This window comes from Pezoporus wallicus, unplaced genomic scaffold, assembly GCF_028554395.1.
Source record: "Pezoporus wallicus isolate ANWC-B61680 ecotype Strahan unplaced genomic scaffold, APGP_CSIRO_Pwel_v1 contig_5542, whole genome shotgun sequence".
Lineage (NCBI taxonomy): Eukaryota > Metazoa > Chordata > Aves > Psittaciformes > Psittacidae > Pezoporus > Pezoporus wallicus.
In genome coordinates this window covers 940,598-966,274 of record NW_026640165.1, presented here as the reverse complement: position 1 = coordinate 966,274, position 25,677 = coordinate 940,598, and the positions used below count along the sequence as shown (strand labels likewise).

General features: G+C 44.3%; 1 protein-coding gene across 3 annotated transcripts in view; it reads right to left on the bottom strand.

Annotated features, from left to right (window-relative positions):
* Positions 1–1,011: 1,011 nt before the first annotated feature.
* Positions 1,012–25,677, bottom strand: part of LHFPL3 (LHFPL tetraspan subfamily member 3) — a 248,549-nt gene continuing 223,883 nt past the window's right edge. For all 3 annotated transcript variants that reach the window (XM_057417897.1, XM_057417895.1, XM_057417896.1), the window contains one exon: positions 1,012–1,968. Coding sequence is in view for 1 of the 3 variants with exons in the window: in XM_057417895.1 (XP_057273878.1) it covers positions 1,940–1,968 (29 nt within the window). In the remaining 2 variants the exon portion in view is untranslated. The remainder of the gene's footprint in view (positions 1,969–25,677) is intronic.

Sequence of the window (25,677 nt, the reverse complement as noted above, 5' to 3'; positions counted from 1 at the left end):
CCCTTAAGGATGTGTGTTTTCCAGCTGGCATTGGTTGGTCTAATCACAGATTTAAAAACTTGTCAGAAGTGGGACCTTAATGAGTTTATACAGCCTGAGGTGTAAACTACTCCATTTTAATCTACATCCCCTTCAGGTCAGCAGCAGGTACTGGGAATATGTTTATGGTGGTTGATTGATTTGATGGGGTTTTTGACTAGCTCTAATGCTGGTCCTGCAGGAGTCGGGAGAAGAGTCTCCTACGCGCTGTTACAAGAGCAGATTTGGATTAAAACAACTTAAAAACCCCAATAATGCTGCCAGATTCAAACATAAATTTACTTGGCAGACATCCACATCAGTGTTCAGTCTCCAAGACAAGGAGCGCCATACTGGTACCTTGGTAGTCAGATGGAAGAGTTCTCTAATCCCCTGTGTTTATTGACTTAAGTTCACTTAAAGGTAATTTCTCATTCAAAAATAATATAATTTTTCTGAGATTCATACACTAAATCCTGCAATAATCTCTACTGTGCAGCCAGTAGTTAAAACCCAGTTTTTTTTACTCATGCCCTCAGTGTATTGTGTTATTTGGGATCAACATTAGCAATGAATTATTATTTTAGCCATTTCCCCCAAAAGGGAAAGAATGAAGGAACAGGCTTAAGCAATCTAAAGATTTTTTAGCAATGGAGTGTTCATTTTGGGCTGTATTCAGCTTTGATATACAGAAGAAGAGGGGAAAAATGCAGGGAGCAGCATATTCCTACCTGGTCCTGCACCAGGAGGAGGCATGCCATGCTGAGACCTTTCAGAGAAGAGCAGAGGAAAGGGTGCTCCTGTTGCCCTCCACTGCTCTGTGCCTGACACTTGTCATCCAGTCCTTTCCCTGGGGTCTTTCTTGATACCCTGTGCCTCCCTTGTTTAACTGCTCAGTGGCTTCTGGCAATGACGGTGCCCTTTGTGGAGTGACCCACAGAGCCCCATGTGCCAGTCTTTTAATTCATGTATTGAGATTAAGGCCAAAAGGGACCATTGGATCACTTCATCTGATTGGCATTAGCATGGGCCAGAGAATGTCACTCAGTGGTTACATGGCAGGACAAGGAAAAGAATAGAAATGCCGTTGCAGTGAGCAGCTGCATGTTACATTTAAGGGGTAAATTACTTTCTCCTGTTAGAAAAAGAAATCAGTGCTTTTATTTTGTCACTTCAAATACAAACAATTCTATGTGTTTTGGGAAATTATAGTATCATGATATTCAGACATACCTTATAGTATATATGCTTCACAGAACTAGAATATAGGTCGGAAATAATTTTTCAGTCTCAAGTTTGTTACAGACATAGATTAATTGGAACACATATGCAGTAAAAATTGAGAAGCTTTACAGTTTTAGTCAACTTATTATACAGTGAAGTAGATGAAGTGCAGCAATGCAGCAGTAAAAGTTATGATTTTCACTCTATGTGATGGAAACATTCAGAAAGTTTATTTATAAATGCTAATTTAAGAGAGATGTCCTATCTGCTTCTTGGCTACTGGGATAGGAATAGTCTGGAGTTAACTGCCTCTCTACTGTGAAAGGTTTTAAAGCTTTTTGCTTTCCGTCTGAATAAAAAAATGACATTTACAAACCTCTTCAATGCATATATATTACATATGTTTATCTAGCAACAACTACACCCCTTTTAATTTATTCCCCAAATGTGACTTTTCATGCATGTCTTCTGGATGCTGTATTCAGCAACAGTTTCTAATGAGCTGGTGTGTAATCCATGATTGCATTTCTCTTCTGAAAATCACTTCCACGTCTGGCTGATCTATATTTAGAAGGTGGCGCTCACCCATCAGGCATTTTTGCACTCATCAGCGTTCTTCTCTGTCGGAGGCCCTTTCCCAAGCTTCTTCCCATTTTAATGTTGATGTACAAAAGCTGTTATTCATTTTGTTTTGTGCTCATTCTAGTGAGGATTGGCTTAGTAGGACTGTGCAAAACAGAGAGAAGAGAGAAGCTGGTTTATTGCCAGCAAACATAAAGATGTTCACGCTGTGCTTGGCTCAGGGCAAGCCTCTGATAAATATTTTAATAGACTTAATTATTTGCATTTCCATTTATCATGAAACGTGGCAAGTTTAATCTTCAGATATGACAAGGGTTTGTAAACTGGAATTCTTAAAAACCTGGTTTTTATCAGCTTATCGACGGGGAGTCAAAATAATGAGATTATTTAATCCAAAGTTTGAACAATATGAAAATAAATATGCAATGCGTATAGGGGAAGAATGACATTTGCTAGATGAGTATCATGAATTGAGTTAAAATCCTGCCATTCCTGTTCTGTATCAGTAACTTCCTTCACTCCCCTGAGCACATGATCTCCATTCATAAACAAGGCAAAATAATTCCTTGTGTTTAATTCTGAAGGAGCAGACCACAGTGGGGGCAGACGTATTTTCAACCCAAACTCTCCCTTAAAAACTAATTCCCATCCAGTTTCCTTATACTGTAAATAGATCTGTATATGCAGGAGAGTGGAAAGGGGCTGCAGTGGCCCTGCAAACAGGGCGATGAAGGCTCCTCCCTCCTCACTGGAGGTTACTGCCCATATGTTGGCACTGGAGGCAGCTCTTCAGACCAGGATCTTAATGAGAAAGTCTATTTGCAAGTACCCATGTACATGTAAATATAAAATCCAATGCCAGCATTTGGTATTGAACAGAAGGTTCTTCTTGCACCAACAGAGCTCTGCAAGTTCATCATTAGCTAAACTCTCCTGCATCACTCAGACTAAACCATGAAGTTATCTGGCAGGCAGCCTCCTCATTGCCTCCTGTGAAAGGGTCACTGGCCACAGGTCCTACAAGCCTGGGGGAGAGGAAAGCCACCTTCATCACAACCCCACTCCCATCAGCATAACACAGTGGCCTCTGCAGGATACAGCTGAAACGCAAAACTTGGAGGAAACCACAACTTTTGTGAAAACAAAAGAAAAAGAATTAATTTCATTGTGAAATGACAGTGAACTAAGAGTTTCAGAACCAGAAACTCTTAAAAATGTTACTATAAGAAGACTGAAAGCAATATATCTGTCCTTCATTACATTATTATATGGAGCAGACAATTTTTTCCCATTCCCACCAATCCCTCACACACCTTGACTCTCCTGGTCAGCTTGCCCTGCTGCCAATTCACCCACAGGCACCAGTGTGTATGACACTCCAGGGCAGGATACCCAACTGTCCTGGGTTCAGCAGTAGCAGTCATTTTTCTCCTTCTTGGTAGCTGGTGCAGTGCAGTGTTTTGACTTTCAGCTCGGGAACAGAGCTGATAACAATGATGTTTTGGTTTGGCCAAGGACTTTGTGAGCCTCATGCTCTGCCAGGGAGGAGGGGAAGCCAGGAGGAAGCAGAGACAGGACACCTGACCCAAACTGACCAAAGAGGTATTCCATACCACAGCACGTCATGCCCAGGATGTAACTGGGATTTAGCTGGAAGGGCTGGGAGACTGCAGGGTTGGAGGAGGTATCGGTCGGAGCTTGGTCAGGCTTGGGGGGCGAGTTATCGGTCAGCTGGTGGTGAGGTGTTGTATTCTCTTCCCTTGTTATTTCCTTTATCATTATTATCATTGGTGGTAGCAGTAGTGATCTGTGTTATACCTTAGTTACTAAACTGTTCTTATCTCAACCTGTGGGAGTTGCATTCTTTTCGATTCTCCTCTCCATCCCTCCGGGAGTAGGGGGAGGGAAAGAAGGGGGGGGAGTGAGTGAACGAGTTACCTGACTGGGTTTAAACCACGACACCAACCTGAGAGCTCGGGTTGTGGTACCATGAACTAGTGAGACAGTCAGTGGCTAACCCTTCAGCTGCAGACCCTGATGCCTGCTTCCCCATCATCTTCCAGCAAATCGACTTTTATTTCAAGAAAAGTTTGTTTTGGAGGAAAATTATAGCCCAAACTACCCAATATATATGTGTAGTCCAGATGATACATTTTACAAAGAAACTTTTAATTGATGCTGCTGGGACTACAAAGTAACAAATAAGCTTTGCAAAAAGCATAATTTAAGCTAAGAAGGGCCCTGCAGAAGACAAATGGATCCGTTTTGCTTTTGTCAGAAAATGAATATGAAATATAGTGCTCACTGTAGCGAAAACATTCTTATGACGCAACTATGTAATGGGGATGGTAGTTTCCAATTGTAAAAGAAAACTTCCTATTGAAAGCGCCATGAGCTTTCTTTCTCCCTTTACAACATGTAGCAAAAATCAAGGATGAACAATGGATGAGAAATGCACACATTTGTGATAAATAAAATCTATTAAAAATGGTCTGTTTCAGGAATTTTGGTGTATTTTACTAATATGGTTACTAATATAATTCGTATGGTAATTATTAATATAGGTAAATAGCACTACTAGATAAAAGAAAAGAAAGAAAAGGTGCTTTAGGGTCCAATCTGTTTATTTGCTAAGCGAGATATGGGGTTTTGCGAGCCTCTTAAACCAATCCAGAGCTGGTAAAACTGAAATTCAGGGAAAGCCGAAGTTGCATGATGAGGAGCATATGCCCTGATACTCCTAGGAACAATCTAAATTTAATAGAACTGAATAAATCATTTCTTTCAATTATTTTTAATCACAGTTTCATGTACCTGTGTTATTCAAATCCTTAACAGCGCTTATTGGATTTCCAGCAGTGCTCAGTGTCTCAGTTGTAACATACTGAAACCTTTATTAGTTCTCTTGACAAATTTTGCGCACAAGTGTTATACACAGGGAAAGGAAATTTAATAAATGCCAAAGGTGCCTAGTTGATAAGGCAGAAATAAGTAATTCACATCCAACACCCCTCAGTCTGCTTCGTATCACATCATAGGCTTTTGACTCCTTGAAGTTTCCTTTCTTAGAGCTACTTACAACCCTTTTCTACTGCTGTTGCCTAGAAATCAGCTAATGAAAGCAGTCTTCATGAAAGCCATATTACCCAAACTACCCAGGTGCTCTGCTGTTAAATTCTCTATTTAAAGTCCTGACAGGCTGCCTGTTAGTCTCAAATCCTGACAACACTGTTATTATTCATATTTGACCCGTTCAACTCAAGCAGTCGCTTCTGCAGAGCTAGGGAGGAGTCAGCCTGGAGCAGTTTGCACATTTTAGCGACTATGTACAGTTTCAGAGAGATGCCAATTATATTTCTTTGTTTTGAAGATGAATCACGGGAAATGTCCAGGTTGCTCCCTGCCAAGGTATAAAGCACGTACTGAATTTGAGATAGTCCCTTACATGCTGTTACTATAAAGGCAGTCAGGTAGATAGTAATCATACAGAAAAAGGCAGACCTTCTAAGTCTGAATATATATTTTCTCCAACATTCTTAACACCTTACACCACTAATTGTCACCAGCCATATTTATGTACTTTGCCATTTATTTGAGTGGCATTTGGAAAATAGCACCTTTCCAAGAGTTAATCTTTTATTTCTGTCTCCAAACACACACAATGACTGAGCTAAAGAGCAACTGGCATTCATGGTCACACCAACATTGGTGCTATTCCAAAACCACATCAGCTGGCAGAGGCCCATGGGCTAATGACCAGAGATTTCTTCCCAGCACCTCCACAGTATTCCTCTAGCCTAGAGTGCAACATTATCTCTCTTGAGTGCTGTCACTGTGTTTGGTGTACAGGAGGAGATGAAGGAGAGAAACGTTACTGTGAAAGCTCTGCAATTGAAAGCAGACATGCTGAGGCACCTTGGATAATGCTGCTGCCCAGGCAGTAGGCCAAAAAAATTTGGACATGTTCAGTTTTAATGAGGTACTTGGAGTTCTTGCCTTTCTGCCTATGATCTGGCTCAGCTCCTTGTAACCACAGGTAGGTGGTTTTGTTGTTTACGTCAGGGTTGGTGCAATGCTAAGTGTGTTAAAACTCCACTTGTAGTTACTGCACACCAAAATTCAAATAGCAACATGCATTCAGGGCCTGGGCGATATCCTGATGTGTGTAATAAAAGACACGAAAAGCAGACAAATGCCTAGCTGCATGGGGCAGCCAGTGTTGGATAGTCACATCTCTTTGAAGGTATGCTATTTATAACACATAACAAAACCTATCTGAGTGGCCCAAGAGAATGATTTTGTTTTCCACGTGATGAGAGAGGAATAATGTGTATTCCCGTTTGTCTTTAAGTTTTTGCCTACCTGCTCTGGGTGCCTCTTCACTCCTGATGCACTGAGCATCCTTTGCCCTGGCCTGACTGGGGGGCTGCTTATGCATTTCTCAGAGAGACACTCAGAGCAAAGACTGTGCTATCAGTAAGCAGCCAGGCACCAACCTGGGTCCTCTCCAAACTCGTAAGAGTTCTGGTGATCCAAGCTGAAACTCTAGCAAATGTTTTGGGGATGCTGTCCACAGATTGTCCTGGAAATAGCTGTGTATCCAGGAGGTGAAGTTGTTACGCTCTCTGGTGCCTGCCCCCGACCTGCAGTTTAGACCCAGTGAGGGAGGAACAAGTCTGCCCTATGGAGATGGAAGGAAGAACGGGCAGAAATTCCCCAACTGTTTTGCTAGCAGCCCTATTTCAGTGTTTCACTGCTCAGCATCTTCTCAACCAAACGGTATAAATGACCTGTCCACACCACAGCAGCTGCAGTGCATTTCCCCCTCCTTCTGGCAATCCAGCAGGCAGGATCTGGCATTACAGCTACTGAAGACCACCTGAGAGGGCAGGGGTTAAAGACAGTACACAGCAAACCTTGAGGACTTACTACAACTTTGACAAAACTTTGGTATTGAAACTGTGTGATGGTTTTGTCCGCATGGCACTAGGGAAGAAGCTCATCTCAGCAGAAGTGTGTGAGCTGGCTCTTCTGCTGCAGCGCTTCCTTGCAATAAAATAGACCTGAATCACATAAAAGTTGATGAGGTTTTTAAGCCCTGTGAAGCAGATCTGAGTGGAAAGGTGGGGCTCCCTCCATCTACTGGGTGGTATTCTGTGCACCCTGTCAGTGGCAGCAGCTGAACTCCTGGGCATGGGCTGTAGGAAGTGTTCCCAGGGCTGTAGGAAAGGGTTGCAAGAGCATCCAAGAATTTTCTCAATGTCTGTCAGAAGGTGACCCGGGTTGTTTTGCAGGCACCAGGCTCACATCATGGCAGCAAAAAGGCATTTCTAGCATCTGAGGGGACGCTTGCAGGGTCATGAGGGCAATGAGAGTCAGAATTAACTAACTGAACAGACAGCATGATGTTTTGTTAGACATGCTTTTCCAAGAAGAAACAGAAAAACACTGAAGGATCCAGCCAGATCGGTCCAGATTTCTGGTATCCGTTTATGACATACAGCTGAAAAGACCTTTGCCATCAGCAACTCATACACTATCATTCACAAGAATGCATGCTCAATGCTGCCAGTGACCACGCTGCTGGCCAGGTCCTGCCCTTCCCTGCCAGGCTCTGGCCAATCCTTGTAGTTTTAAATTGTAATTTATTTTTACGTTTCTTTTTTCCCCTTTTGCTGTTGCTGTATGTGGAGACTGACACATGACAGGAGGAAATGGCTGTTGGTTCAGAGGCTGTTTGGCTGTAGGCAGTGTGCTATGAGAGAGTAGTGACACATCAGGGAATCATTATGTTCTGGGCTTTTGTCTCTTACTTCTCCAGATAGAATGGTTTTTGAAGCTGTTACCACAGTAAGTAAAAGACTTCAGAGAAAATTGTGGTTGTCAAGACAAAGTGATTAAAGAAAAAGAAAGGATTGAGCAATTAAGTCTGACCAGCCTGTGCTGAGTTATCAACAGAGAGATGTATCTGGAAATGAAGTGTGGAGCCCAGGGTGTGTCAGGACAGTCTTTCAGTCTGAAATACCCATTTGTGGTCTTGACGTCTTCAAGTGCCTGTTCTCTTCCAGATGGAAGTATTGAGAAAGGTGAGGAGAGTTCTTGGGAGGAGAGAGAAGAAATTGGGTTTAGAATTGTATCTATCTCACATAATGTCAGCTCTCTGAGAGTCAGGCATCAGTTGTACAGCTCTGGGTAGTCCTTGAAGAGGTACAAAGCCCTCATGGGGTGACTCATTTAATCTCAGGGCAGTTCCCAGGGTGAGTGAGGGCCATTGGCTCCTGTGGGACCATAAACCCCGGTGAGACTGGAGGCCAAAATCTGAGATGGACCAAGTGAGGTGTGGGAATCCTGGAGTTATAATTATCCTGAACACAGTGATTAACAGCATGCATGGAGACATGAAGAGAGAAACTACTTCCCACGCATAGGAGATAATCTTCAGCCTGAAATATCAAATTATTAGGCAGTTTCGGATTAGTTGTTTGTAACAGGCTGTCAAAGATTTCATCTGAGCACAGCTTGAGGATGGGTATTTTTAGTGCTGTTGGGGTGTGCAGTTGACTGCCTTCATGGGGGAGGAAATAGCTTTGTAGAAGGTGGGTCTAAGCTTTCAACCCCAGCCCTGGAGGGCTTAGTAAAACAAGCTAGACAGCTTAAGGGCTGACTGGCCTGATGCAGGAATGCGAGGAGCAGGGCAGCCTGGTGGAAAGGGGTGAGCCAAACTATTTATGACAATCAGCTTAGCTTCTCTGGTCAGTGAGACCATGTCTGGGGGAGCAGGTGAATTTTGACTGCCGATCCTGAGAATGAGGGTTAGAGCAAATTAAAGAAAGCAGTTTTCTCATTTGCCAATGATCCTCCTTCAACTACAGCTAAATATAACGAGGTGGCAGTGACAGGCTCCAAAATCCTGAATAGGGGCAGGCTTCAAACTTCCCTGCCACCCTTCCTAATCCCTGGCTCAGGTGGCTTTCCTCTGGTTGGAATGCAGCTCCAAGAATACCACATATGTGTCAGTGAGAAAAACAGGAGGAGAGCAACAGGCAGAGGGAAGAGAGACCTATCCAAGGATGGAGCAAGTCATAGCTGTCATCCCTATCATCTGCTGGCACCAGTTTGAGCTGATGGAAATAGGGCTCCCTTGGATGATAGCTGTGCTACCCATGCCTCGCTACCAACAGCTTTTGGGTCCCTCAGCTGGACAGCTTGGCGCTACAGTGCTGTGCTTCCTGAGCAGGCACCACCTCCCCTCTGCCACCATCACACACAGCCGAACAGGGGAGGAGGCTGTGTGTCCGCTCAAGGTGGGCACCAAAACACTGAGATGCAGTGATCAGATCCTGCTGAACACTGGGCAGTGTTTTCCTCCATCTCAATATTTGCTCTGTGCCTGCCAAGGAAAGGAAGATTTTTATAATAATGAACAAACACAGCAAAAAGCCTCCTATTTTTAATCCTAAAGAGTTTTCTTTTACTGTGGAGCACCACAGAGATGCTCCTTCCTCTGGTGGTCCCTTTCCAGAAGGCTCATCAATTTGTCTTTTGTACTTGGTGATGTTTCTGGCAAGTTTGGGATGGGAGTCACGTCTCCAGACAGGTTTGCTGGCAGGGGAGATCTAGTATGTTCTTGGAAGGACTGGAGAGAGGCTGAAATGCCTTCATCAATAATGTCTTTCACATGAAAGAGCTTCCTGCTCTGCAGAGTTGTAGGCTCGAGTCAAGCAAAATCAGTTACTTGTTGTTCATCTATTTTTATTTCCTCCGTGTGGTTTGCTGCAGTCTTTCTTTGCCCAGATGGCCGAATAAATTGCTGTCACTAAACAGGAGTCCCTGAACAGTGGTGCCCAAACTCTTCCTGTTCTTTAACTGTTTAATGAGAAAATATTTTACTTTATTTATGTTCTGCACATTTGCTGGAGTTGTTTTTCAGTTTTTCTCCTGGAGCTCAGGGATTCAGAGGTATATTTCTTTGTTTCGTCATCCTTCAAGCCACGTGATCAGATGCAGCTGCAGAAAGCTCTGCATTGTCTTTATTTAATAGTGTGATGAACTTTGATCTGTACTTGTTTACTGAGAGCCCCTCTGAGGATCCAGCCATGGCACTGGAGGTACCTCAATAAGGTCCTGAGCAGCTTGGCCAAAAAATGTTTGGATTGTTGTTGTGTACTCTTAAGGGGTTTTTAATCTTGTTACTATCAGTTTATATCTAGCCCCATTCGCTTTCCATCTTCCAGGAGTTCTCTTGTGCTGGGCAATGTCAGAAGTTGATGCTGGCACACATTTGGTCTGGGAAAACAAACCTTGTTGACATTAGTACAAAGCTGTACTTGTCCTGTCTCGGCCATCAGGGAGGGCAGAGGGCAGTGCCAGGGCCAGCATCACCTGCGGGGAGCTGTGAGCAAGCCTGAGCTTGGGAAGAGCCAGTCACCCATTTGAGTGTAGTGCTCAGGCTTCATGTTGGTTTGAGCCTGCATGTCTGTGCAGCAGAGACAGAGTAGGAGTTCAGCCCTGGGAGAAAGCCAAGATATTAAAGCAGACTCTTGAAGGCGCCAGCCAGAATCTCTGCATAAGGAAGCTGCTACGATGGGGCTTATTTTAGTGGTGTGACACAAATGGAGTTCTGCTCTTTTTTTTCTTTTTTCAACAGACTGGATTTCTCAGAATGATTTCCCAATTCATATAATGAGGTTTTTTCCTCCTGGCAGAAAGGAGGAGGGCTGTGACAGTTGTCTGGCCATTCTGGCATGTTATAATGACATTTCTGTGAATGGCATTTCCTGAAATAATTTGCTGATTTTAAATTATAACATAATAATTAGGACATACAGAAGAAGTTCAGTTTAAACACCTCAGAAAACACAGTGAAAACCATCAGTGCTAGTGGACCTTACATGCTGCAAAATAATACAAACTTCTAAAATTTCTTTTCATTGTGTAAAATTAATTCCTCTGGTTTTTGGCCAGTGCCAAAGCTGTGTGAACTGGGAGCACAGCACAAATCCCACCTGCTTCCCTGCTGTGCAAAGGCACATCCAGGGGTTTCCAAAAGTTTTCCAAACTTTCTCTTTGTAGGGATTTGTGCTGGTTGAAAAAGAGAATGTGATGAGTGGGTAGGGTTGGGCTGGGAGAGAGGCTCTGCTGGGGCTCACTGTGGAGGGGAAGGGTCCTGTGGCTGGAGGGCTTTGTCCAGAGCATGTCTGGAGCAGGGGCTCGCCAAGGCCTGTGGGTCCTTCACCTGGAGCACACACTCCTCCTGGAGTGGTTGGCTGCTGTAATGCTGGGTTTCAGTCAAAGCCTGCTGTGAACATTGATCCCACTTGTGCCTCTGAAAAAGATCCAGAGTTACTTGTTTATTGGAACTAGAAAGATAATGATCTCAAGAAGCTTTAGTCTGAGGTTTCAAAACTGTGGTTTAATGATCAGCTTACCTGAGCACAGGAATACTGATTAACTGGCTATATACTCTCTAGGCAAACAGGAAATATCTGGAGCTGTGCCTAAGGCCCACAATAATTTCCAAGGCTATGAGATAACGTGTCAAACTACTGAAAAGATCTCTATGGCGTTAGGTGATATCCAGCTTAAGCAAAGGCTGGATTTGAGAGATGGAAAAGCCAGGGTCTAAGGAGAGGGCAAGGTTTTTGGTGACCACCATCCATCATGGAAACCTGTTTGATGGGCAGCAAGGAGCATGAAGGCTCATGAAGGCATTGTTTCAGTCATCTTCCCTTTCCAGTTGTCCTGTAGGATTGCTGCAAAACCAATTCTTCAGGCTTTGGACAATATATAAAGTTTTATTATTGCTATTAATTTATATTATTCCCTTAAACATTTTTCTGAGTTGCTGCAGGAGTGCTAAATGCACTCTTGCAAAAGAAAAAGAGGAGATTCCTTCCCTGAAGAGCTTTCAGTACAGAAGGCAGACTGTGATTAACAGTGCAGAGAAAAAAAATCCCTCCACAGAGAAGGGAGGGCTGTGTTAGGGAATTGCTAGCTGAAAAGCATGCAGGAACGCAGGCTGGTTTGCAGTAGCCCTGAATGACAGGACTGATACAGTGTCCTGGTTGTGTTCCTTCTCCTCTGCATCAGAATAGGGAGGTGACAACCTGGTGTGTCCAGCAAGCCCTGCAGTTTAGGGCATGAGCCTTAGCAACTGCTGTGCATATGAAATGGTGATGGCAACGAACAGAGCATCACTCCCAGCATTGCCTTCCTCCCATCTGTGGGAGCTGATCATTGGAAGGAATCTCTTGGCTCTCACCTCTTCCCACTTTCTGAAGGGGCCTGGCAGACAGAGGTGCTCCTCTTATGCCACCCTCTGCACCCAGCATCACTTCATCTCCCTAGTGCCACCTCAAAGCTGTTTCCTACTCCCCCCACTGTCCCATTTTTGCATGCTGCTGTGGTTCCCACACACTGTCCCTCCTGGTGATGGCTCTGGTATGGGATGTCCTCACAACACACACTAAACAAATAACTCTTCAGGTAATAAGTCTGTAAGCATCTCACTACATCTCACTACATAGTGTTCTCTGGTCCTATCCTTGAGGCCTGTCTATGTGAAGGTGTGAATACAGAAGCCTTAACCATATGAACCTCACCTGTAACCTGTGGTGTCTCTTGCCCATCAGTGGTCTGAAGGGCAGCTCTTTCTACAAGGTCTCACTCTCCAGCAGAACCTTCTGACACTTGGATGTGGCATCCATGTGGTGCTGCATTCCCTTATTCTGTGCTCCAGAAGGATCAAACCTCATACAGCCTAAGATCTGCTCCAGTGCTTAGGAGCCTTGGTGGCTTCTTTCCCCCTTCTTCCCTACACCTGATTCACACACACACAGGGACAATTTCCATCAGTTAATGCCACCTATTCAGGTAAGGATGCCATTGTAACAGCAAGAGACAGCTGGGTGGTCTCAAAAAGCAACCGACCTGCTGGAAAACACTAACAGGGAGGGGGAAAAACCCCACCCTACCATCTCAAACCAAACACCCATTTCACCAGGATTCCTCAAAGCTCAGTCACTACTTCCTCAGGAACAGCAGTAGTTCAGTGCAACCCATTAGATAAAGAAGATGCTGATATAGATTTGCTCAGAAATGAAGCCCATCTGTTAAAAAGGGGAAGCTTAGACAAAAGGATAACTAGTCTGCTCTGCACAGTCAACATCCACAGCAGCACTCCCTGAGGAGCTGTGCAATAACCCTTTCACTTTACCTGCAGACTTGAGTACAGGGTGTAATGTGCTATCCTGCTGGGTAGCTCTAGCAAAGCTCTAAGAAAGGCTTCTACCCTTCCACCCCCTAAACAAGTTATTTTTGTCCATCCTTCCCTCTTATTTTCCTCCATCAAGGTATGGCTAGGTCAGCAGTGGGAGCACAGGGGACCTTGCGTGTACCCTCAGCACTGTGCTGCCCTGGGACTGGTGCTGCTGGTGTCCGTGCTGGGGCTACCAGGGCTCAGATGAGAGCCCCTCACCTCTGACAGACCCCAGCAATGTCGACTTTTCAGTGCGGGGATCGCCTGCCTATGGTGTCAGGCACCAACTGAAACACTTTGGTGCTTAAATAATAATGATGGATTTCTGCTCTGGAGTGATAGCTTGTGTTGTGCGGCTGAGTTAATGTATGTCAGTTGTCATCATCCTTGTCAGCTGCTGCTGTCAGTGAGCAGCTGATAAGTAAATCTGTGATGATGCATATCCAAGAGAGAGCAGGGATTAAATATTTCATTGCTTCAGACACTGAAACATCTCCTAATTTGGAGACCTTTTCTAGCAGTCACATCCTCCCAGATCGCCCCAGCCCCAGGGAAGAGCAAAGGCTGCGTGGTTTTCTGAGATCGCAGGCAGGGGATCACTGCTGCAAGTCCCTGCAGCTGGGGTGAGCCAAGCAAATGTAAACATGAGCAGAAACTCAAGGAAAGAGAAAAACCTGCTTTCTTTAGTCCTGGTGTGCCTGACAAGGACATTGAGCAGCTGTTGTGCAGACCAGGGAGAGGTGGCCTAGCACCCAACTTGGGCTGCCTCTGAGCGATGCTGAGAGGCCAGTGACATGCACGGAGCATCTGTGGTGGTGCAGTGGCTTGCTCCATATGGGTAACACCATGGAAAGCACCAGCTGTGGTTGTGGTGAGGTAAATGTGGTTGTTTCATGGTGTTCCTTAAGGGATGAGTCATTGAATCCTGGAGATGAGCTTTCTGATCATTCCTACAGCCCCTGCAGTACTATGTGTCCACCCTCTTTCTTCACCAAGGTGTTTCTGAAACCCCATTGCTAGCAAAATCTCAGATTATCAATTGCTTGAAGTCAGGAAAAAATGCCATTATTCACATTTCTTGACTTTCCCAGGCATTCCTGGTATTGCCCACAGGAACTTTATATTGAAGGGATTTTCAGTGCAAAATATCAATTTGTTGAGATTGAAGTTTTCTTGGATGCTTCTTGTTTCTATCGCATCAAAGGAGTTATTCTAGGGGGATGTGGAAAATGAAAGAAAGTGTTCTGATAAAAAATGCCTTGGCTACTTTGAAAACTGGCAATTTTAGACCTATGAAAACATCTCCTTTTTTATTGCACACCAGAAGAGGGAGAAGACACATCCTGTCAACACTGCTTGTGAAATGAAGTCCTTGTTTTCCAGAGAACCTTAATGAGCCACAAACCACTGCAAACCAGAGAGATGAACAAACATGAGCTTCTGAAAAGTCTGATTTCTGCCTTATTTACCTCACATTTCCTGAGCTAGGGGTTTTCTTTGCAATTATGAGGAACAAATGCGTTTGTTTTTTTTTTGAAAGCTGAGATTCAAGTACAATGGCTGATTCAGAGCTGGAACTTGCCATAAAACCAGCATGAGCAGTCATGACATTTCTAAAACTGCAGGTAACTGCACAGGCATTTCAGCTTTTCCTCCTTTTTGTATAATCTGATCTCCTTTCTTTGCTGTGCTTTTTATCTGGACAACAGACATGCAGTATCTTCCACATGGATAGGTTTCTATATAGGTCTGTGGTTCCCCCAGCTGTGGTAGCTGAGGACTCAGTAGCTGGACCCCAGCAGAAGACACGTATTGAAGCTTTGCAGGTGGGTCTTTCTGCTTCCCTATTATGCAAGGTGCCAAAATCAGTATTCATCTGCACATTGCTAAGAGGCAGCATTTCTGCCTTTTTTCTTCCCTTTTTTTTTCATGCAGGGAAAGGATAGTTTGTGCTGTCTTATATAAAAATAGCAAATTTTATGAGATGCATTTCCCTCAGGCCCCACAGAATGGAATTTGTTCTGTAATAAGAGACCAATGTGTTTTAATTGCTTGTTGTAGACTATTGCCTGTTAAATTTATCTGAAAGTGACACCAGCAAAAACCTTCTTTTCTGTTTTGCTCCCTTCTGCTTTAGAGCTGTCAAATAACTTCAACATCTAAGGATAACACATGACAGATGACTCAAATATGTGGCAGGTCATAAAATATTGACTCTTCATGTCACCTGCTAATGAAACACATGCCACTGTGGGTAAATCTTCTTTAATTGGGATTTCTGACTTCTGATTATTATAACCCCAGTTTAGGTTGCAGTTAAGAATTATGAAGCAATGGGTTTGGTCCCAGGCAATTATAAAGCCAGTAAATAAGGAATCAGTTTTACTTTTCTTAAACTAGTACTTTTTACCTAGATTCCCAGTCATGTTTTCTGTTACAACCTACATCTCTTGGAAACCCTTTTGGACCTTTCTGGGTTTTTTTTTTATTCTAGAACCAACTCAACTCCAAAGATGATGAGATGGGTCTATCAAGGACTTCCCATGGGGATTTTTTTGTTTTTTTTCGCCAAGATTAGAACATTCTCTTGATAAATAAATCATATTTAGTAGGTTATTTTTCAGGATTTGGGGATTTCCCTTGTTAAGCTTATAATTTGCAGCATTTTCAGGTAATTTTCAAACAGCAACAGCTCAAACCAGGCTTTCTTGTCTCGTCCTCCATGACAACTGGGTCCTTTTTGCCAAACGAAGGCAGCATTTTTTGGCTAGAGCTCAGTGTGTTAGATCTCTTGGCAGCAAGGAGATGCTGCCCTTCTTGAACCCACCTTACAAGCAAAATGCTGGAAAATAATGTTCAAAATTAGATTTGTAATCTCTGTTTAGCAAGGCTTGTGTCTTGTACAAATTTAGGGGACATAAAACCCCACAGTGAAATGGTGGCAGCTGCCAGTCCTGACTTGAGACTGTACAAGCAGGCTTGTGTCACATCTTCACTTCTAAAACACTTATGTGTCTGTGACTGAAAACTTCCCACAGGAAGGTTAACATCATCTCTCCTCAAAGGAACCATTTCTAGTGTAGTGATGTAGTGATGATCCAGTAGCAATGTGTGCATGGGAAGAAGGAGCTGTACAAAATATGTTAGAGATCAACTGACCACATGAGTTCATGGGGCCAAAGACAAGCGCCTGACAAGGATGTGCAAGCAGGAAAATTTATCTACCAGGCTACTCTTGCAAGGCCTCAGATGCATGGTTGTTTTTTTGGCACTACACTGTAAGACACAACTGGACCTACTGGGTAAAGACAAAAGCATAGCAACAAGAAAGATGAGAAGCCTTAGAAATCTTAATGTAAGAGAAAACATAGGCAATTGAGCTGTTTAGTCTAGAGGAAAGGAGACTTACTGGACATAACACTCTTAACTATGAAAAAAGCTGCTGCAAAAAGGAAGGGGATAAATCATTCTCTCTGGGGATGTGACAAGTAATGGGCTTATAGTGCAGCCAGGGAAATTTCACTTAGGCATTAGGAAAAGCCTGTCTAGCATAAAGCCTGCTGGCTAGCACAGCAGCTGCTGAGAGAGGAGGAATGGGAGCCAGCAACACCGGGGACCCCAACAGACTCCCCCTGCCAAAATGCTCCTGCAGCCAGGCAGGCTTGAGGCACATAAAAACCCCATATTGCACCTACTGATGTCCAGAAGAGAGAGAGGAAGGGAAGAAGGTGCTGTCTCCGTCCTACACCCTTGCCCTGCAGGAGGTACAACAGCCCCCTGGGGACACTGGACCGCAGAGGCTATTTGTAAGCCAGGTCTCAGGTGACAAGTGGTGCTTTGCTGTTCACAATTTCCCCAGCTGGAGGGACTAAATTCCACAGGGACTTCACGCTTTCTCCCCAGATGACTTACGCAAAGGGCATTTCAACTGCTCAGGGGAAGAAAGATTCCCCAGCCCTTATTTCTGTGCCAAGTATGCTGTCTATTTTTACCAGCAAGCTGCCATTAGCATTTATTTGCTAAAAATAAACATATTTCAAATGCAATTCATTACCTAGTGCATTAGGGTAAAGGCAATTTATGCTTCAGTCAAGAAGAAATATTTTTAAGAGATAAATTGGTTCATGCAAATAACTGCCGCTCGCACCCAGTGCATGCGGTACCAGCGGAGACAGTGTTCTGATCTCAGTCGGTTGATGGGATAGATCACAAAATTCAGAAAGCTGTTGAGGAGCTTGGTGCAACATCCTCTTATAACTTAATTAAAAACATTACCACAGTTATGAAAGAGAAAAGTGAGAAAGAGATGGGAGGTCTTAGAAACAGTTCTCCCTTATATCTGCCTCGTAACAGAATTGTAACAAATGGGCAGCCATGGTTTTTGGGGACAGGGTATTCTTTATTCTATTGACCATAATGACTTCCTAAAACCTAAACATCACTGCTTCTTGCTCACAGAAGAGTGGAATACTACAAAAAGGCATAATTCTCAATCAGAAAATGCCAGTGTATAAAGGTTTTGAAGTGGGTTTAGGTGAGCTGCTGAGCCAGGAGCTGGGCAGTGATCTCAGGTCAACCTGTCCTTTAGGAATCACCTAGTCAACTTTTGATTAAAACCAACAATTTTAGCTTCCAGAATGTTTTGTGGAAATAAAGCATTTCAATCAGAAATTGCTAGTTTTGATGGCACTTGTAGCAGGAGGATTTCTAGGGTGTGGAGGGAATACCTGCTCTGAGGGAAGGTTCACACGTAGGAACTGAACCTGAGCCTCGTGCCCCTCTCTCCTTCCTGTGATAATTCAGAACAAAAATAACGCATGGTAAATACATAGTATTAATAAAAAAAAAGATAAAATCGACTCAGAATCTTCAAGGTATCCGGGAGAAAAGCAAAGCTTTTATTTCCAGCCAGTGCTAACGGGCAGGATGCAGGAGGTCCTGCAAAATTGGGCCGGTCTGATTTTACCCACTAGAGGGGACTGCTGTACCTAGAGTCACCGGCTCGCTCACAGCCATACTGGCAACGGCAAAAGAAGTGGCATTACTAAGAAAATTAATGAACATTACTTCTAATGCAATTCGAAACAATGTAAAATTTGAATGTGCCAGAGACCGTTATTAAATGTTCAAAATGAAAAAAATAATAACTTTAGGATCCCTCATTAAACTATTTCTAAGCTACCAGACTTTATTAAAAAAAAAGATTAAAATCTACTAGATTATCTGAAAAATTTGGGGTGTTTTTCTCTATTGTTTTGCAATGCACAGATGAAAGGCATTAAATTAAAACGCGGTCTGTTTAACTTCAGAAACTTTACCGATAAAACATTCCTGATGATTCACAGCAATTCGTGTAAAATTTGCAAAAGCCAACACCTTGCTGTCTCAAAATAGTTTGGTGTCAGGATCCTTAGCTAATAGCCAACATCTCATACAAAACCTAGAGAGGGAGGTAAGAGCTCAGGTGTGATTCCCACCTAGGATGTGCTGCTGGTGGGAAAAAGAAGGCTCTGAACATGGGAGGAAAGAAATCTGATTTCTTCTCATGTCCTCTTATCTATACAGTTTTGGCACTTCAGCAGTTCCTAGGTGGCTGTTTCACCAGAAGCATCTGCTAAAGCAACACAAGTTAAAGCACATTTGCAATTATTGAGGTTTTAAATTCCAGAGATGAGGAGTGTGGTAACATTGGTGCCCACCAGCAAGGGAACTGGTTTTGGGATGGGTGGTCCCAAGGGTTGGGTGTGAAGCTGTCTGCTCCTGCCACTAGGTTTATTTTACAGAGTGTTACTTGCATCAGCTCTTACTGACCAACTAAGACAGCATTAGTGGGAGTGCCTCCCCTCCTGCTGTGCTGTGGCTGTATATGGGGTGGGCTGCAACACTTCTGCAGCTGCAGTGGTGATCATGGGGGCACCTGTTTGCACCATTGTGTCTTACTAACCTTTTACCACAGATCCCTAAACCAGCATGCGTATTTTCTACCTGCCAGTCCTCTGCTGTTTTCATGTCTCAGTGTCATAGACTCAGGAAACTGCAGAAGTGGGCAGGGACCTCTGGGGTTCCTAGTCCTGCCTCACTGCTCAGAGGAGGATCAGCTAAGCAGGCTGCTCAGGGCTGAATTCTGTTAGGTTTTCATTATCTCCAAGGGTGGAGCCTCCACCACCTCTCTGGGCAGCCTGCTCCAGTGCTTGACCCTGCGCACCATAAAAAAGTGTTTTTTTTCCTGATGTCTCAATGGAATTTCCTGCACATCAGTTTGTGCCTGGTCTGACAGCAAAAATTGTGTCTCTCGCTGTCCTTGGGCATCACCAAGAAGAGCCTGGCCTGTCTTCTTTACTGCCTCCCATCAGATACTTAATACATACTGATAAGGTTCCCCTTGAGCCTTCTCTATTCCAGGTTGAGCAATCCCAGATCTCTCAGCCTTTCTTCATAGGAGAGATGCTGCAGTCCCTTCATCATCTCAGTGGCCTTTCATTAGACTTTCTCCAGTATGGCTACATCTCTTGGACTGAGGAGCTCAACACAGGACACAGCACTCCACGTGTGGCCTCACCAGTGCTGAGCGGAGGATCCTGTGGAACTGCTCTACCCTAAAGGACATTGCTGGTTCATGGTCAGCTTGGTGTCCACTAGGACCCAAGGTGCTTTCCTACCAAGCTGCTTTCCATCTGGTGGCCCCTAGCATATACTGGTGTATGGGGTTCCTCCCCAGGTGCATAGCTTGGAGTTTCCCTGTACTGAACTTCGCAAGGTTCCTGTCTGCCCATTTCTCTAGCCTGCAGATGCACCTCTGGATATCAGCACAAACCTCTGGTGCATCAACCACTTCCTCCAGTTGTTTACCTGCCCTATGACCCCTCTGGAGTTCACGACACTGATCACAGACCTCTAAGCCTGGCATCTCATGCACCTTCTAATACACATCACTGTTTACTTAGCTAGCTCACACTTCAGCAGCTTGTCTGTGAAGTTGTTATGGCAAGCACAGTCAAAAGCTCTGCTAAAGTCAAGATAAACAATGTCTACTGCTTTCCCCTTGGCCACTGAGGCAGTCATGTCACCATACAAGGTTTTCAGGTTTGTCATGATTTGTAAATCCATGCTGACTGCTTCCAGTCACCTTCATATCCTTTATGTTTGGAAATGGTTTCCAAGATTATTTGCTCCATCTATTCCCCAGGGACTGAGGTCACACTGCCATGTCTATTGCTCCCCATACCCTCCCTCTTGAAGATAGGAATGACACTGAATGCCTTGTCTATGTTGTGCCCAAATGGATTGAAAATTTTTAGCAAATAGTTTGTTTCAGTCACTGAATAGGAAAATAATTTCCATGGTCACCATATTATTATGGGAATGTCAATATTTGCAAGTGCCCTCCCAAGCAAGGGTTTTCCTTGAGTGTTCCCCCCATTCCCAGCTTTTCTTTTCCTGCTGCCCTCTTTTCAGAGGGTGCGACCAGGACACCAGCCACAGGCAGGTGAATCACTGGGGTGTTTCCTCTCACACTGGGCTGACTCCAGAGGACTGAACCTCCGGTGTAAGTTGTTCAGCTGTTATGAGGAGGGAATGCAGTGGGAGCCGTATGGCTCAGAGGATGCAGTGGGAAATATGAAGATCTTTTAAAGCTGCCTTTTCTTCTCTCCCCTCTCTCTTAATTGATTCTCAGTCCTGAAGAAGCTCCTGTGGACCCAACCAAATGTCAGGGTGCTGCTGTCAGAAACCTCTCCCTCCTCCTCTTCCCCCCTTGTTTTCTTTGCTCACTCTGCAGCTGACAGGCACTTTTCTCCCACTATTAAGGTTTTCTCTTTCTATAACCATCACAAGTTTCAATCTCCTCTGTCCTCTTCTGCTTTCTATTCTGTTCTTTTTCATTCTGAGGAAGGGAGGGAGCACTGGCATCCCAATTATTTATATGTAAATATTTTCTCTGCTTTTGTCCTGATTTAGCAAAATTTGGAGTCCTGCAGGAGCAGGAAACAGAGCCCTTTCTATTCCCATCAGGCATCCTCGCAGCTTCATTCTTGGCTAGCAAAGCAGTTTATAAGACTGATGGAAAACTGGCATTCCTTTATCCCTGCTCTAAAACTTGTTTCATAATTGTGTGCCTTATTCTAAAAGGTATATGCTGCCTTAATCCTCCTAATATGTAATGTTTAATATGTATAAAAAGCCTGCTATGTACATCATCTCAGCAGAGAATTTCAATCGCTAGAAAGGCTGAGACTGAATTAAAAAGGAAGCACTGTGCATGGCAATGAGCTCATTTTGACAGGCTGAATTAATTTTAAATAATAAGGAAGTAATTTCCATCTCACTAAATGCCTGCATTTTTCTGCAAAAGTAAAACACTATAGTCAGAAAGATACTCTTGAGAAATGTCTCTCATAGAGCTAAGTAAACCAGATAGATAGCAATTTAAAAAGTAAATAAGTCATAATTACAATAGTAAAAGGTAGTATTAAGTATTAATGCACTTCAATCCAAGCTGCTTTGATTGAGTTCTGCTTTATCTCATTAGCTTTATAATGAGAAAAATATCATCAGCTAAAGATACATAGATTTAAGCATAGACAAATACCTCCAGCAGTTAGGTATGGCTGTTGTAAGGATGCAGTCACAACTGCCTGATGCAAAAGAAAAGACCATGAAAATAAAAGGTGTAGGAAGATGCAGAGAAAGAGATCCCTGCACCACCACCGCCACTGTCACCCACTGTGTTCTGTGGAGGATCATGTGGGGGATATGGCTTTCTTTGGTGCATGACCAGAAGGAGCAATGGTGCTTCCTTGTGAGAGTCCATACGTTATAATACTCATTAGGACCTGAAAGGGTGATGTTCAGCTCTCTCCTCTGGAAAGGAGGAATCACTTTTGTACCCCAGACCAGCCAGGAGAGTTTTCCCACCACCAGGCCAGGAACGCAGCAGGACACATGGCATTGCAGTAATGAAGGTTTGCATCAGAGCCTCTGGCTCTGCACTAGACTGTGGGGTATGTAATGAACTTTGCACAAGTAGACCCTGGTAGACCCATGACCAGCATCGCCATGCTGTGGGGAGGGCTGTGGCCACCAGACACCCTCCACATCCCTCATTGAATAGTGAATTATTTTCTGCACAACATTGGGGTGAGGGGGTGTTTAGGAGTGTCTGTGTTTGTGTGCATCCCCCTCTTCTCTACAGTAGCCTTTGGTCTGGGTTGTAGGGCACTCTCCCAGGATCTGGACAGAAAATAAACCCCTTTTATCCAACACCATGGTGTTTTGAACATCTGCCCAGGAGATGGGAGATCCTGGCTCAGCTGTAATCCTTGAAGTAGCTGCTTGACTGCAAAGTCTTCTCTAAAATGCAGCTTTCTTTGTCCTGTTAGCGAGACTGGGAGAAAGGGAATAAAAAAGCAAGATCAAGGATGACATTGTAGCCTGGTGACAGGGGCACTAAGCTGTTGAAAAGGTGATCTGACTTCCACTCTCTGCTCCCATTAATATTTAATAGTCATTAAATTAAAAGTCAGGGATATGTAGGATTAACTACAGGTCAGCATCCTTGTACTTATATCTGAATGAATGAGATAGTGTTAATATGGATGGAAATAAGCTATTAGCAATGAGCTCAACCAGTATGTCAGACATGAATTTAAATGATTTAAACACTGTCCCTGACAAACCAAAACAATGAAATGGCCACTCCAGTACAGAGACATGCACAAACACTGCACCAGCGCTGAAACCTCCTCCAGCACAGATGTTCATCGAGACCTGAAACTGTTTGACAAAAATCAGCCCTTTCTCTCTGTGGATTTGCTCAAGGGACTTGAGAGACACTGCTGATCACTCAGAAAACAGCCATACACAGCTTTTCATGTGCTCAAAAGCAGCGATCACAGAGTAGCAACCTTTGAAAGATGCTATAACTGAGTCACCTGCATTGCCAAGAGAGGAGGTGAGTGCCTGGCATGGAAGAATGCAGGGCTCTGGCTGCACCAAGCCATTAGTGTGCAGAGTTTGAGTGGCTGATGGCCAGCACTGCAGGAGTGTCCTGCTCCTCTCCAGCCCGGACCTGCCACCGAGGCTCAGAAAAGCCACAGCCCACCTTCTCCTCTGCTGCAGTTCCTGATTTGGGTTCAACTTGGGAACATCACAGATTGCAGCTCTTAGTGCAAGATTTCCTCCTCTTTTCCATGCTCATGAAAATGAAAAGCAATCTAATCCTAAGCAAGCTTTCCATATCTGGAGGAACCACATGTGAAGACTCTGATGGGCAGCTCATCCTCTCATCCCTCAGTGGAGTGGGCTTGTTTACCATTCTGCCTTGTACAGGGAGGGCTTCCCACCAGCTGCATGGTTTTCCTGTGCTGATGAGCAGAGAGGAGGGTGGAGGGATGCCTGCTGGATTTGACCAGACAGCTCAGATCTCAAGCAGCTTCTTTCCCCACAGTTGCTAAGAAACCAAAACAGTCATCTCAGCTGGTGAAACAACTGTTTAGTATATTTTCCCTCCATTTGCCTCATTCTGGGTAACAACAGCTTTAAGCCTCTTAGGGCTTTCCCTGGGCTCCTCATGGTAAAGAGCTGGACAAGCATAGAATCAGAGAATCATAGAATAGTTAGGGTTGGAAAGGACCTTAAGATCATCAAGTTCCAATCCCCCTGCCATGGGCAGGGACACCTCACACCAAACCATGTCACCCAAGGCTCTGGCCAGCCTGGCCTTGAACACTGCCAGGGATGGAGCATTCACAACTTCCCTGGGCAACCCATTCCAGTGCCTCACCACCCCCACAGTGAAGAACTTCTTCTTTATATCCAATCTAAACTTCCCTTGTTTAAGTTTTAACCCGTTACCCCTTGTCCTGTCACTACAGTCCCTAATGAAGAGTCCATCCCCAGCATCCCTATAGGCCCCCTTCAGATACTGGAAGGCTGCTATGAGGTCTCCACGCAGCCTTCTCTTCTCCAGGCTGAACAGCCCCAACTTCCTCAGCCTGTCTTCATACGGGAGGTGCTCCAGTCCCCTGATCATCCTCATGGCCCTTCTCTGGACTTGTTCCAGCAGTTCCATGTCCTTTTTATGCTGAGGACACCAGAACTGCACACAATACTCCAGGTGAGGTCTCACAAGAGCAGAGTAGAGGGGCAGGATCACTTCCTTTGACATGATGCTGGAGAGTAGAGTTTGCTCTTGGTAGCTTTTGCAGGAGAGCTCCAATTGCCCAGGTTGTTTCCATATGTGGCCATCAGGAAGTTCCCTACTGTAAACTGTCTTCAGGAGTCTCAGACACTTATTCACAGATGTTATTCAAGACCGCTGTTGGCCTTACAGCTGCTTGAGTTGCCAGTAGTTCCAGATGTGACTTGGATGAAACCTGTTGTCCAACTCCCACATCACATCAATGTTTGAATTTATCCCTCTGCAGGCCTAACTCTCTCTAGAGTCTCACTCACAGCCGTCTGCAGGGTGCCTGGGAGCAGGGACAGTGCCTATTGCCTGGCAGGATTTTAGCTTTCTGTGCCGGAGCGCTGCCAGAGAAGACACCATATGGGCATCCCTATGGCTGAGCGCCAGACAGCCAGATAGCCACTGAAGAACAAATCCCCACACCAGGTTGTACCTGCTGGAAACATCACCCAGGAGAAAACTCCCACCCACATTAGAAGCAAATGGGAAAATAGACTTGGGCAAAGGGCACAGAACTCATCCCTGGCCAAGGTAGAGGATGGTTTCCAGATCACTTTTAGTAATAGCACAAAGCATTTGCCTCTAGCTGAATGGAACTGGAAGGCTGATAAAAAACCTCATGGAATAACCTTCCCTGCGTAAATGACTCTGGGAACTTTGCTTCTTTATTTCTCTGTCATGTAAGGATTTTTCAAAGTTCAGCTGTGTTTTCACAATCAATAAAAGTCCAACTGAGCAGAGGCTTGTACTGTCTTGGAAATGCCACCTATCAAGATACACAAATAAAGCTAAAACAACCTCCAAATATTAACTACTCTGTGTGTTTGCTAACGGTGCTGTGCTGACCGCAGGAGCTGGATTGCCATTCCCAGCACAGCACCTGTAAATTTTGCTGGTTCCCTGGTGGGCTGGGGTTGTTTTTATTAAGTGGTTACGTGTTTTGCTTCCCTCATGTGAAACCTCCTGTTTTCCGATGGAGCTGTGGTACAACTCTTTTTTTAGCCTTGGTAGAAACTGGTTGTTTTATCAGCTTATGTATTTTGTAACTTTGGCAAGGAAATGTGTGTTGTGCATGTTAGTAAAACAGAGATCTCTATTGCATGAGAAAGAACTGACACAGTGCATTGACCAAACTCCTCAGCAGACAACATTCACCCAGTTAGTCATTAATTTTTCAAGCTGTGTGTCTGGCTTCCGATTTAAAAGGAGAAAAAGGCTGGTTCCTCAGTCCCAACAGTATGGCTTACAGTGATCTCGTGTGTCCCCATGCTAAATCAGAGAGGAGACCTTCTGCGGATCATGGAAACAGTTCGCTACACCTTCTCATAGTATCACTGATGGTGAGGAAAAATAAGAACATGGGGATTTCTGGTGTGCAGGATAAATGGCCAAGTTACCTAATTGGGTTCTT